Here is a 13,983-nt window from a genome sequence, read left to right on the forward strand (position 1 = left end):
TAGGTTCTTGGAAAAGTTTAGTTTGTGTGATATTAGATGATATGTAAGAGTAATAAAAAAAAGTTTTAATATCTTCATTCACCATCTGAAAGGAACTTGTTTTCATTTCATACTGATAAAATTGTGTAATGTAACCGAATGATAAACTGTTTGGGAGACAAGTTGATGTACATTTTCAAGAGTGTAATCAACATTATGTTTAAGAAGATTTGAGAAACAAACTAATATCCATGAAAACAATCAAGTTTGCTCTCATCATTTGTATTCTTTCTAAAAATTGGCCTATCTAAGGCCTTAAAATACTTTTGTTGTTATAATCATATCAGAAGTATTAAGATATTGTTTCTGATATATCTTAAATAATTTTATTTTATTTTTCTGTGCATTCTGTGGCTAATCTAGTTTCTCTTAACATCAAAAGGCAAAAAGATGAACATGATTACAATCATAAGTTATACTACAGAAAAGTAAATTATTCAATGCTGCTAAATATCATTCAATGTCACAAAACTATATTTTTGCAAGAGTGTGACAATTTCATGATTTCTTATAATCTTGGGTGGTTTATATTGACTAGCTGGTGTTCCATTTCTAATGGCTACTTCATATAACTTATCAAATGCTCCAGGCCTTAGAATGAATAACACTAAGTTCCCTACTTGACCCTTATCCTTCTCCACCTTGTACAAAGCTCCAAAGCCACTTTCAAGTGAGGAAATACACCTTTTCAATATCATTGTTGACTCTTCTAGTTTGTCCTCCATGAAATCAGATTCCTCTTGAACTTCTGCAAACACCTTCAACTGCTTTGGCTGTGATTCCTGGTCCAAGAAACTTGCAAACTCAACTATCTCTATTTTCATCATGGCACCCCTTACTGCAAGTTGAAAGTTTTCAATTGCTGAAACCAAGTCCTTCTCTGTTAGAATCTCAGCATGAGTTTTAGGTGCTCTCATCACAAATTCTACTTCTGGAGATTTGTTATAGAATCCAACAACTTTCACTACATCGCCTAACTGATAGCGATAGAATCCTCTATAAGTAGTAACAACCACTTCATACATCTTCCCAACCTCTACACTGCTAAGATCCACTGTTTCATCAGCAGCATCATTGCTCTCCTCGTTCATGTTAAATGGAAGAAACTCAAAGTATGCAGCCGTTGGAAGTATCACGAATCGTGTCGTCTCAGGAGGTTGCATTATGTCTAAATTTATGCCAACACAGCACTCAGAAGCAAAGTAATCTCCTCCAACAATAGGTACCTCTCCTGCATAATACTTCAGCTTTGGATAATACTGCATCATGCTTCCAGTGCAAACACACCTTATATAACGAATATTTCGCCACAATCTATGAGCAATACCACCCCAATTATCATTATTACCTCTACAAATTAACCTTATTCTGTTTGACAATTCCAGTTGAGGCCCTCCAAGTGCTTTAATCACATCTTCCCTCATTGCCACATCTGAAACTTCAATACTTGGGAAGCCACATTCAAGATCATCACAAAGCTGCTCCCATTTGGACTCTAGAAGGCCAAAAGCCTTAACCAATCCTACAGCATAAGGGGTTCGAATAGCATCGATTGCTTCGAGATTCCTTAGGCCGCAGAGAAGGTGGCAATACATTTGATGCTCAACAATAGATCCAAGAAACACTTGTGGAGGGCTTGAATAGACAGCAAGTTGTTGAGGTTCGGCCTTACCACTCTGCAAAGAGTAAGAAGATGCAGCCATAACCTTGAAGCCGCATTTAGTAGTTGTGATATTGTCAGCATAGAGAAACCAAAGGATCTTGTTAATCCCTGGCCTTGGAGGAAAGAACCTGCATGCATTAGATATATCTATTATTGATTTTATGTTTATTTAGTTTGACATTAATGTAATTTTGTTATTACGATTAGATTGTATCTTGTTCTATAAATAGGTACTCCTTGTTGTCCATTCCAATTTCCAAGAATAGTATCTGAATATCGAGTTTATTCTTGAGTTATTATCATGAATTCTAGCATGGTATCAAAGTCATTATATCTCATAGATAGGTACTCCTCATTGTACATTCACACAGAAGCATCAGAACAATAATATCTGAGTATCAAATTTATTCTTGAGATATTATCATGAATTCTAACAAGGTATATAACAATTCATGTATTTTTCCTAACATTTTAAGATTTTGTAATAAGTAATTTCATGTCTCATCGAATTCTGGAAACTAGATTAGTTTACCTGTGAAGAACTGCAGTGCTGCCTCTGTGAGCAATAAAGGATGCAGCTTGGGAAAGGGTTGAATCAAAATAAGGGATCAATTTAGGCTTCATGGAGCTTGTTCCTGAGCTGATTAAAAGGACAAAAGAAAAACAAAAGGGTCAAATCCAACATCAAACACTGAAGGTTTTTAGTTTTTACCAACTAGAGAAAGAACAGTATTGGAACCTGTAGAAGAAGCAGAGGAGGGGATCAACAGAGAGAAGAGGAGGATCATGATGTTGTTTTCCATGTTCTGCCATTTGATTGATGTAGTCAACATAGTCATCATAGGAAGACAGAGGCACCATAGTCCTGAAAGTATTCACATCAAGATGAGAGATAAATGGTTGGAGATATTGCACTTTTGAATTGTGTTGAAGGATTGAGCGTAGAGTTTCCAACTGGTGAAACCCTGCGTTCTTGGTGTACTCTTCCACCTTCTCTATGATGGATTCCTCCTCTGCCATCTTGTTTGAGTCGTTGTTCTCTCTGTTCTATGTATATCTTTATATGTACCTTGATCATGGTCCATAGTCTTTGACTTTGACTCATTAATGTTGGAGTTGATGTCAAGTTTCTCTAAATCAATAGCACCAATTACTAAGGTGTTGACTTCTTTGAGTAAAACTAAAACAGCAGCAACCCATGGTAATGCAAGTACCAAGTTTTGTGACTTCTTTGACTATAACCTATGTTCTATCAAAAGATTCTTTAGATATTTTTATTCTACTAATCAATATATTTTTTGTTTTTAGTTTTTACCTTATATTTGAATTAACATTAATCAACTTTCTTTTTTTCTTTTTACACTAAAAATATTAGCCTTCTACTATTCCCCATTTGTATATTATGTTATGAAAGCAATGCGACGCTTATTAACAAAAGAAATAAATAAATAATGGTTGTTTGAGTTCACAAATCAAAATCCAAAAGCTATACAACTCCAACAAGAAATAACAAAAGAAAAATGTGTAAGACATAACATTTTGCCTCTCAATAATCTTGTAAATCTTTTGTCTTTTAGGAAACACAGATTTATACAGAACACATATGATTAGAGGATTAGGAAGCATGAACAAATTAAAACTAACTGAACTGCCCCATCTTCGAAACTATAGTTAAATTCAGCAATGATTAATGTAAGCAAATTAAAGAAGAAGAAAAAGAAAAATAAGAAACTCAATCTATATCTCTCTCGTATGTGTTTTTGTTCCATATACAAGTTGATGGACTTGGCTGTGTTTTCATTCTCTGCTGCTTCTTTGTTACATTATTGTTTTCTTCTTGAAGAGGACTACTGTTTAGAATGCTATTATTTTCTTTAACCACATCAACTTTGACTATGTGATGATCTGAAGTCCCTTTGGAAGAAAGCACAAGATAGGACCCTGCTACGAACTTATATGTTGAATCTGATGATGATAATATGTAATCTACCCTTGTTCCATACTTACATGTCCCTTGCACACCTGCATTATAATTTTGAGGATTAAAGAGTTTTCAAAATTGATGAAATGTGTGTCACATAATTAAAAGCTTAAGGTATTCTTGTTTTACTTTGTCCTTTGGCAATCATCACTACAGACTCACATTCTCCTGAATAGTCCTTAGCATCCGTGTAGTGCTTACTCTTTAGATATTTCATCACTTCAACCTTTGGTGTTGGTTTTCCAATCTCTTCATAGTACTGAAAAACAAAACAAAGGGAAAAAATAATATCAATTCATACATAGGACTAACTTGACTTAAGTTTGTATCATTACTCTTAGTTTTCTGTTGAGGTATGTCCTCTGGAGTTATTCGGATTGAATCAGTGATCGATTTCTAGGTTTCGCTGTAAATCTTTTCAGTTACTTCCAATTACGTAAATCAATCTTCAAATCACATTCTAAAATAGGTCATTTTCTATAACTTCTGTAATAGAAACAATGATATCTCCAATTATAATCCCTTTGGATGTAAACTAAATTGATTTATGGAATGTTTTAGTGACTAATTTGACTATCGTGTGACTTATTAGGAGGCCAATTTGGACATTAACCCCATTTTAATTTCTCATATTTACATTTGACTATGGTTAAAACTTTAAAGCTTATGTATAAAAATATACCTTAACAATATCAGTCCATCTTTCTTGTGAGTAATCTGATTCATCAAGTGAGTTAAGCCCTCCAGCTAAGATGTGAGGCTCATCATTATTAGACTGGATTATTGCATTAATCTGCTTCATCCTCCAATTCTCATCAAGATGATCAAGATGGGTGCAGTAAAAGTTCATTTCACCAGCTTCAGGTACATCGATAGTGGCCTTCAGAACATTCCTGTTGCCAACAAAATTAGTCACATTCGCACTTGTTGCTCAATCATATTCTCTAATCTAATCTATTTCTAACCCACCAGAATTCAGAGTCTTTTGTTGTTGTATTTTGTTTAATCATTTCCACTAATATTCCCATGATCATATTCTTTAGTAGATGGTCAATGCTCAATGCCAAGAAGCTGGCTTTGGAGTGAAGTAAGACAAGTTTCTTGCTTCAATTGTAGCAAGAAGAGTTTGTAATATTCTTACTCTTCTTTAAGATTAGGCAAGGTCGATATCTATACCTACTTCTTCAAATGGCACCCTTCATTGCCAAACTAAATTATGCTCCTTGTAGTGAGGCAGCATTCTTTGTGGAAAAATGAGAATAAGTATAGGAAAACAATTTTATTAATTAACATTAATTAATTGTTTTAATTATGAAATTATTTTTTTAACTTTAAATTTTTTAGTGGAGGATTTATAATTAGAATTTCGGTTTAAATATAAAATTCAGAATTTAGAATTTAAGATACAAAAATTATTTCAAAAAAATTAACTCTGTAATTATACTTATGATTATTTAGCCTTCAAAGTAGCATGTAACTAATAAGTTAATCCTCACTTTGAGTGAGTTTATCAAATAGGATCAATTTTTTTAATGCCATAGGATAATTATTAATTCTTGAGGCTGTCTTATTAGCAAACTATCTTTTAACAACAATCAGGATGGCAGTTTATTAATTGAGAAGTGGTTACAATAATGTGAAGGAATCAGACAGCACTCATTAGCCAGAACCAACCCAAAATTGTGGTACGGAGGAGAAAAAATAAAATAAGCACTGAATCGGTCTAAAAAGTGTTGGTAATAAATTACTGTACCTATAAATGTGTTCACAAGAATGTTGAGAATAGCGGAAAACAAAATTAAAATATCTAAAAGGCGTGGAAAAGAAACAAGTTTAGAGGGTTAGGTGTGGGATCCATCCCTGCCTCGCTGCATACAGCTATCATTGGGAACACGTTAACACTTTCCCGAGTTAGATCATTCGAAAACCATTACATTACTACGACAATTAGAAAAACAAATTAATCATAATCTACTTCTAGCTGCCTTTTATTATTATTTTCTTTTTATAGATTTTATGATTGGATACTTTTATGGGAAAAGATAAGTGACCCTAACTTTTTTTCTCCTTCTCCGCTATGCTTAGATATGGCACAGGGCCATGAAGAAGCTTCAACGAAGTACACTCAAGCTAAGAAACCGTAAAAAGGCGCACAACAAATATATATATATATGAGAAATTTTAAGTGATCCAACAATTTTTTTTTATTTTTGTCTTATATTTAAATCGTTAAAAAATAATTATTATGTACATATATAAATATATGCATTATTCTATTTAATTTTTTGTTTTTACATTAAAAATATTTAATTATAATATACGCACGTCAAAATTAATCATTAAAATTAATTATTAATATAAAATATATATTAAAAATAAATTAATTTATATATTTATTTATACATAAATTTATTATTAGCTAATTTAACATTTTTTAAAAATATTATGCTGTAAGATTTTGTGAACTAACCTGAAATCGGTGTGGTCGAAGAGTTTCTGAACGTTGGATCGTTTGATGGGCCACCTGGACAAAACGGCGTTGCCGTATTCAGGAGCCCAGCTATCAGCAAAGACGTAGTTCATGCCCAAAGCTTTGGCCAAATCCGACAATGGCTTCATGTCGTTTTGTTCGTCCGCCTTCACATCCTGCAAAGCCAAAACGTCAGCGTCCAACTCCCTCAGAACCTCCAGCACCGTCTTCCGGCTCTTTATTCCGTACACATCATTCCCTTCCACGCCGGAGAAGCTGTTGCACTGTCTCATCACCACGCTTCTCCATCGCCAAGAAGACCCTCCTCCTTCTCTCTCGTGCTCCGAGAAGCTCGATTGTCTGCTTCTCAGAAGCGAAATCTCGTTATCTGGTAGGTTGATGGAAACTCTCAGCTTCGATTGACGTTCCGGTGGTGGAACAACCGAAGTTATTGGGTGAAGAGGAGAGTGCTTGAGAATGCTTTTGGGTTTGAGATCACAGCGCGCGTTTTGTTCTTCGTCGTTGTTGGTGGGGACCGCTGGTGCCATGGAGAAGAGTGCGGCGTTGAAGGTTGCTACGCGGATTGGTTTCTGCGGTTTCTTGTTTGGGTGAACCAATGCTGATGAACAAGTGCTGGTGGTTAGGGTGCTTTTGTTTCGGTTCGATTTGCGGAAACGGCGCCGTTTTGGCCACCGGAGGTGCGAACAGAGACGGCAGAGGAGCTTGATCATGTTTTGATTGCTTGCTTGGAGAATAACATCCACTTCCTCTGCTTTTCAAGTTTCTCTATGTTGGCTTTTTTTCTCATCATCGGATAAGTAGTACAATTATGGAAGGAAAAATAATACAAAATTTATTTCTACATTAAAATTATTTACTAAAAATCTAAAGTCAATCGTTATATATTTATATATAAATATAAGAAATATTAAAGACGATTATAATTTATTATTTTTTATTATCAATTAGTTATTAATTTTATTTTTTTTAATTTAATAAGTTAATAATATATTTTATCTTACATTTTTAAATATTAATATCTAAATAATAATCAAAATCAATAAATTTTAATAATAATTCTCTAACATTTTTTATAAATATTATAATTTATTTTTAATATATATTTAATATTTTAATAGTTAATTTTAAAATATACCTACACAATTGAAAATAATAATGGATTATAATATTATATGTGTCATAGTTTAGATTAGATTAGAATATAGATATGGTGCTATCTAGTTGTGTTGTGTCTTTAGGCTCCGGTCGACTCATGAAGGGTGGGTGTCTTTCCTGGAAAATGAGCTTTTGACACGTGGCACTCTATACAAATAATTTAAACAAATATATTAATATAAAATATATATTAAAAATAAATTAAAATACATATCTATTTATATTGATATTTTGATGTACATCTAATATTTAAAAAAATATATTTTAGATAATTTAATATATTTGTTTAAATTATCTAACATAATATATATTAATATATTAATTATTATTTTCATATAAAAGGGTTTTTAGATGAGTAATTATCTTAGAAACATGATTCATTTAAACAGATTATTTTAGTCTCTAACTAAATTTATTTGATATTTAATTATTGATTGAATACTTTTTGTTTGTGAATTTGATATTAATTTAGGCTGTATTATTAAGTAATAGTAAAAAGTTGGTGAAGGGGATTGACATTGCCCCTTTAGTCCATAGCATTTGGTAGGGTCAATTGGGAGATTCCACTATTAAGAAGAGAAACAAAAGGAAAATGAAAGAACATAAATTTGGCATGGCATATTATTGCGGTTGCCACTATCGGACCCCAACTGCTCCGATCCAGAAAGAAATAAAGAAAAGATGGTTGTTTATTGGATGCTCTCCTGTCCTTTACCCTTCAACTCAGGTAACAACTTACAAGGACATTATTTATGCTCTTATTCAACTCCTCATAGTGCATTTTAACTTCAGCACCAATACTCTTTTTTTTGTTTTCATTACTTCTAGTTTTTTTTTAAGTTAAAAGTAAGATTCGAAAGTGAGAAGGAAGAAACTATATTGTTTGAATTATAACTCGTTTTAATTTTATTAATACTAAAAATGTTATAATTAAGTGTTTTTTTTATTAAGATAATAGAATAGTGAATGAAGCGAAGCAAATAGCAGTAGTTAGTACGATTATTATAACAAAATAAATCGGGCAACAACTCTGATCTGCTCTTGATTGAGTATTGACCAGTGAGATTCTTGTTTGGAACGCCACGTCACTTGAAACCCGGCGTACCCATCTCCCATGACATGAAATGAAATGAAAATTCCCATTCAACGTGACTTGTAAATTGTAATGTGGGTGGCCTAGGAACCCTCATCCAAATTCTACATCTTCTCAAAACACAAAACCATCTGCTGATCTGCACTACCTATGTATAAATATAATGCCAATGCAATCATAAATTTATGATTATTATTTCAATAATTAACATTGAAAGGTTACATTACTCTCCATGTTATTACAATATTATTTTCATATGTAGATGTAGATAATATCTATATGCGAGTTGAATGTTAAGATTTACCTCATTCATCAATTAGTTGAAGTTCATTGATGACTGATGAGTTTAGATCACTATTAATTAGAATAACAAAAATATTATATACATGTTAAAATCAATTACCATATATTAGAAGGTAGCTAGATACTATTATGAAAATTTTATAATTATTTTTATATAAAAATATTTTCTTTTAATCTTTGGATAAAGGATTGTATGGTTAGATTTTGATATGTTATAAAAATGTTATTTTTATTTAAAATGTTGCTAAATAAATGAGTCATATTTTTTAACAAAACATCTTTATAAAAAGATATTTTTGCTATTTTCATTTAAATAATTGCCATATTTGAATACAAAAATAATATATATATATATATATATATATATATATATATATATATATATATATATATATATACTTTAACTTATTTTAATGTGTATATATAGTGATGATTGATTTTGATACCTAATTTTAATACACACCTACATAATTATTAAAATAATTACTAGTTTTCTCTCAATATATTAAAATACATATTATTAGATATGCACAATATAATAAGATAAGATATGCCTCTTATTGTTTTTTATTTTGGCAATATAATATTTAATCCCCCTTTTTAATCATTTTATGTACTGATTGATATGATTTTATTGGCATACAGAGCCGTATATATGAATATGATGATATACCTATTAGTACAGTATAAACATTCACAATTTCACGTCTAGAACGTGACAATTGGCAATATTATTGAAAAGTATAATACAATAATCTAATAATAATGAGACTTAATCCAAGAATTATATGAAATTGTTTCATTCAACCATGTTATTGTCATACTCAATTGTTTGACTTGTAGGTGATGTATCGAAAACCTTAAAATTAAACGAGTGAAAATAATACCACTAGCCAGTATTATTATAACAAGAACAGGTCATACGTAAAATGTAACATGAATCATCACGTATATTTTCACCTATTTATTAATATATTTATTTTGATAATGTAATTGTCACTTTATGTAGAAACAATTGTGGAAAAAAAAGGAGCAATGAATCAGAGCCCAACAGGCTGATGAGTATGTATGTCAGCCTGAATAACATATAATTGGAAATTGGTAATTAATTAATTAATTTAAAGGAAATAATGTCCCTATTATCCACGAATAGTTAATGATGATCCATAAATAAAGAGACACTAAATGAGAAGTGTATGTTTATTGCTGTAGATCAATACGTGGGGCTACTTGGATTTGATGTATCAAATAGATGCCAATTGCATAAATTTGGTGTTAACAGCCCAGAAAGATATATACTTATTGACAAGCTTTTTATTCCTTCTTGATTGTCACATACTGGGATATCATATTTTAATTACTCAGGTCGTTGGATGTTCCTTTCATATAGTTTCATTACACCATTATTAATAATAACAAGTTATGGGAGATAATAATTCTGCATATTCTTATGATAGTGACAGAATTTAAGGGGGAAAAGTTGCCAAATTAATTTTAATTTGCAACAACGCTAAGAAATAAATATGAAATAAATAACGAATCAATAGGTCAATTAGATTGTTTTAGCCAAGGACAGTACAATTTCGAACCTTAAGAACTTGAGTTTCAAAATGATTGAAAGTAGCACTTTATTAGAATAGAATATTGTCATCCACAATTATTAGAATAGAATTACACTCAATGATTGTTCTGAAAGGGAATAATTTCCATGTCAATTGCCAAATAAAACTGTCACTTTATTATTACTATTATTATAATTATTATTTTTCCAGCTGAAAGTCTCAAACTTGAAAGAGAGGTAGTTGGATACCCATGTTATGCAGAGCATTCATGACTTTAGCTCATTGATCTTATCCTATCCGAATCATGGACAGAGCTTTTGTCTATGAATTAAGGCTACAATTACAGCTAATGAAGCTACATAATTGGTAAAGAGGACCATTAATGATTAATGAAGAAGCATGATTGAAGTACACAAAGGCTATAGAGAACCCAAAACTCTGCTTGGTTTTCATAACTCGTGTGCCTTGTGCTCATAAATTTAATATAATATAAAAATGGTTGCAATAATAGGGTCCATTTTTTTATATGAAGGATAGAGAAATATGGAGTTGTATTTGTTGTGTTAGTTATTTGAGAACGTGTTTGATATCCCACCATAGCAGACATCTGAATATAATGGGTCCAAGCTAAGAGATCATATATAAAACATTGTGCAAATGTGGGGATTTAAAAAATAGTTCTGAAATTTATCAAAAGGTAAAACAAAACCGTCGACAGCAGGGTTCGAACCTGCGCGGGCGAAGCCCAACAGATTTCAAGTCTGTCTCCTTAACCACTCGGACATATCGACTACATATGAACTTTAACTACTATACCTTTATATCATAGTTTTGTCTTAATGCAAATCAGTGAATAATGTTTGGTATTTTGCTTATAGAAAAATTACTATTTTTAGTTATGAAAATTCAAAATGTCAATAAATTTATATCTGAATAAATATGTTTGATTTTATATACATAGAAAATAAAAAATTAATATTCTTACTTATGAGAGTTTAACATATTAACTGAGGAGTATTTTTATTATACGTAAATTATTTTTGGGTATGAAATTAAATTTCTTTATTTATATTAAAATTTGTTAACATACTAAATTTTTATATGAAAAAAATAGTAATTTAATCTTTACAAACTAAATTTTTCAAATCTAATATATGGATATATTAAATATTAGAAATATTAAATAAGTAACTATTTTTTTAACCAAATCCAATCAAATTATATGTTATATATGTGTGTACTTCTTTGTTTTTATATTCTTTTTTTTTGTTTTTTTTTTAATTTGAATTTTTTTCTCCTTTTTTATTGATTATCATCGTTATTATTTTTCTTCCTCTTTCATAGTTGTTATCATCATCATCATTTTTTTTATATATATATTCAATAAAATTAATGAACATAAAAATTTAAGTATACAACAAAAAATAAAAAAAATTTAGAATATTGACTCCAACAAAATACATTCAAAGCATCAAATATTATTAGAATTTAATACAAAATTATTAGATAAAAATTAAGAATTTAGTATAGAAAAAAAAAACAGCAGGTTCTAATATGTATAGCAAAATTTTTTAAATTATATGTAAAAGATTATTGTTATATTAATTTTTAGACTATATGCAAAAAATTATGTACTATGTAAAAAAAAAAAAAGATTTGTACATATAACATAATTGATTAATATTAATCTTTTAATTACATACTGGTCATTCAAACATCAGATTACATAAAACATTTCTCAAGTATAATAGTTTAAAATCACATTAGTATTACACTATTACTTATAAATCCATAAGGAAAAATTTAGGGGACCAGCAGAATGTAACCAGCAGAAGAAGGTGAGCCATTGGATGAAATCTCACACTAATCTCACACCATCAAATCATCATTGATGGCTAGTTGATGGCTAACAATCACAAAAATTGCTGGCCCCTAGTATTGCTCAATCCATAATATAAAAACGAAGATAATAATTTATTGAGTTAATTAAATGGGTAAAAGAAAAGGGTAGGAACACCACCAAGCTTCCACCACCTCCACCAAATTCTTATCTTGTCAAATTTTTCCGATGAACACTCTCTTCTCACCCCCTTCAACCATTTCGGGCCTTCCCCATGTGAATACAAATCTTCCTAGGTTCCATTCCACCATCAGAACCACCTTCTTCCCTCAGCAGCAGCCGCACTCTCTGCTCCGCGGCACGCTCTCTGCACGTGCCACTTCCGATGAGGTAGACACCCGCTTACAAACACTGGATGGTGAATCCCAATCCCCACTCTCAGAGGAGCAGCTCAAATTGGAATCCGATGCTACCGAAGGAACTACTACCACTTCCACTTCTTCTTCTGCTCCCATCGACAAGGAGCTTAAAAAGGTTACTTCCCGCATCCTTTAATTTAATATCTAAACACAGTTCTTTAAGGATGCCCATTTCGTAAAAAATATTTCTTTCTTAAAGATTTTTGCGTATAATAGTGATGAATTCCCAAAGTTCGAAACTTTGCATGTGGGCATTGGTACGTATCTAATTTTGAGTTTGGAGATTGAAAAGGTCCATCCTCCTTGCTGAATTCTGGATTTGGACAAGTGTCTAATGTTGCAAGTTGATTTTCTGATTTGAGATTATGCACTTGAAAGTATAATGTAGTGGGTAATTTAGAGTGCCAAATTATAATTTGAATATTGTATGCTAAATTCTTTTCTTTTTTTGATTTTTTATTTGTGTGTGTGTGTGTTATACATTACAGGTAGCTCAGAAGACAGCAGCTACCTTTGCACCAAGGGCTTCCACGGCTACAAAGAATCCTGCAGTGCCTGGAACTGCATTGTACACTGTTTTTGAGGTTCAAGGTTATGTATCAATGTTGTTGGGAGGAGCTTTGTCTTTCAATCTGATATTCCCTTCAAACGAACCTGACATTTGGAGATTAATGGGAATGTGGTCCATTTGGATGTTCAGTAAGTTTATACTTACCTACCAATCTAGTAACTTGGATTTGAAATCACATGCTATTGCCAATCAGCACTAAAACTTCTCTGATAAACACAACAATCCATTTATGCAGCAATTCCTTCTCTACGAGCTAGGGACTGCTCAAAGAATGAGAAGGAAGCTCTCAACTATCTTTTTCTCCTCATCCCATTGATCAATGTTATAATCCCATTCTTTTGGAAGTCCTTTGCTGTTGTTTGGTCGGCAGATACAATAGCCTTCTTTGGAATGTATGCCTGGAAGGTAACTATACTTTCTTGTTATCCATTTTTGCTCTTAGCTTTCTGTTTCTCACATATAGTTATCTAAAGAACATTACTTGCAGTTTGGGTGGTTGCAGAAAACGGACTAGGAAACCAAGTAGACAGTCAACTGTTACCAAGGCATTTTTGGTCTCTTGTTTCTCTCTTGGAATTATTTTTTTTTACACACAATAAAAGACATGCAACATTTCTTGCAAGAAATTCTGTATTAAAACATCTTCTGGATATACTAAAAGGAGCTAGACACATCCTTATAGTTGTTTCCCATTATCAAATGAATATGTATATGATATAGGCTCTTTCAAACATTTTGCTACTTTGTCATCTCATTGCACTTTGAACCTACAAGGCTACAAATAGAAAATTGCAATGTTACCGACAACAATCTAGAAGTAATATGACACGATTTTATTTTATTAGTCAGTCAATGAATGTAATATG

The 13,983-nt window shown here is 31.5% G+C and overlaps 3 protein-coding genes and 1 non-coding gene across 6 annotated transcripts; 1 reads left to right on the plus strand and 3 right to left on the minus strand.

Annotated features, from left to right (window-relative positions):
* Positions 1-385: 385 nt before the first annotated feature.
* Positions 386-2,926, minus strand: LOC112696163 (probable indole-3-acetic acid-amido synthetase GH3.6). Of its 2 annotated transcripts, none has more exons than XM_025748783.3 (3): positions 2,442-2,926; positions 2,235-2,342; positions 386-1,830 (listed from the first exon to the last, which is right to left on the minus strand). In XM_025748783.3, exons 1-3 carry the CDS (start codon positions 2,720-2,722, stop codon positions 486-488), a joined length of 1,734 nt encoding a protein of 577 aa, XP_025604568.1. In that variant the 5' UTR covers positions 2,723-2,926; the 3' UTR covers positions 386-485. The 2 variants fall into 2 exon arrangements, with proteins under 2 accessions (XP_025604568.1, XP_025604569.1); XM_025748784.2 differs by having other exon boundaries at positions 2,235-2,337; positions 2,442-2,739.
* A 283-nt stretch (positions 2,927-3,209) lies between these two features.
* Positions 3,210-7,040, minus strand: LOC112696165 (uncharacterized). 2 transcript variants are annotated; one of them, XM_025748786.3, is made up of 4 exons: positions 6,154-7,040; positions 4,366-4,576; positions 3,846-3,942; positions 3,210-3,724 (listed from the first exon to the last, which is right to left on the minus strand). In XM_025748786.3, exons 1-4 carry the CDS (start codon positions 6,882-6,884, stop codon positions 3,435-3,437), a joined length of 1,329 nt encoding a protein of 442 aa, XP_025604571.1. In that variant the 5' UTR covers positions 6,885-7,040; the 3' UTR covers positions 3,210-3,434. The 2 variants fall into 2 exon arrangements, with proteins under 2 accessions (XP_025604571.1, XP_025604570.1); XM_025748785.3 differs by having other exon boundaries at positions 3,813-3,942.
* Positions 7,041-10,996: 3,956 nt separating this feature from the next.
* On the minus strand, positions 10,997-11,078 carry TRNAS-UGA (transfer RNA serine (anticodon UGA)). The gene has a single exon. It is a non-coding gene; the product is annotated as a tRNA-Ser (tRNA).
* A 1,186-nt stretch (positions 11,079-12,264) lies between these two features.
* On the plus strand, positions 12,265-13,850 carry LOC112696167 (protein RESISTANCE TO PHYTOPHTHORA 1, chloroplastic). Its single transcript, XM_025748788.2, has 4 exons — positions 12,265-12,661; positions 13,035-13,245; positions 13,353-13,522; positions 13,605-13,850. Exons 1-4 carry the CDS (start codon positions 12,356-12,358, stop codon positions 13,629-13,631), a joined length of 714 nt encoding a protein of 237 aa, XP_025604573.1. The 5' UTR covers positions 12,265-12,355; the 3' UTR covers positions 13,632-13,850.
* Positions 13,851-13,983: the final 133 nt, after the last annotated feature.

The sequence above is a fragment of the Arachis hypogaea genome, chromosome 6 (assembly GCF_003086295.3).
Source record: "Arachis hypogaea cultivar Tifrunner chromosome 6, arahy.Tifrunner.gnm2.J5K5, whole genome shotgun sequence".
Taxonomy (NCBI): domain Eukaryota; kingdom Viridiplantae; phylum Streptophyta; class Magnoliopsida; order Fabales; family Fabaceae; genus Arachis; species Arachis hypogaea.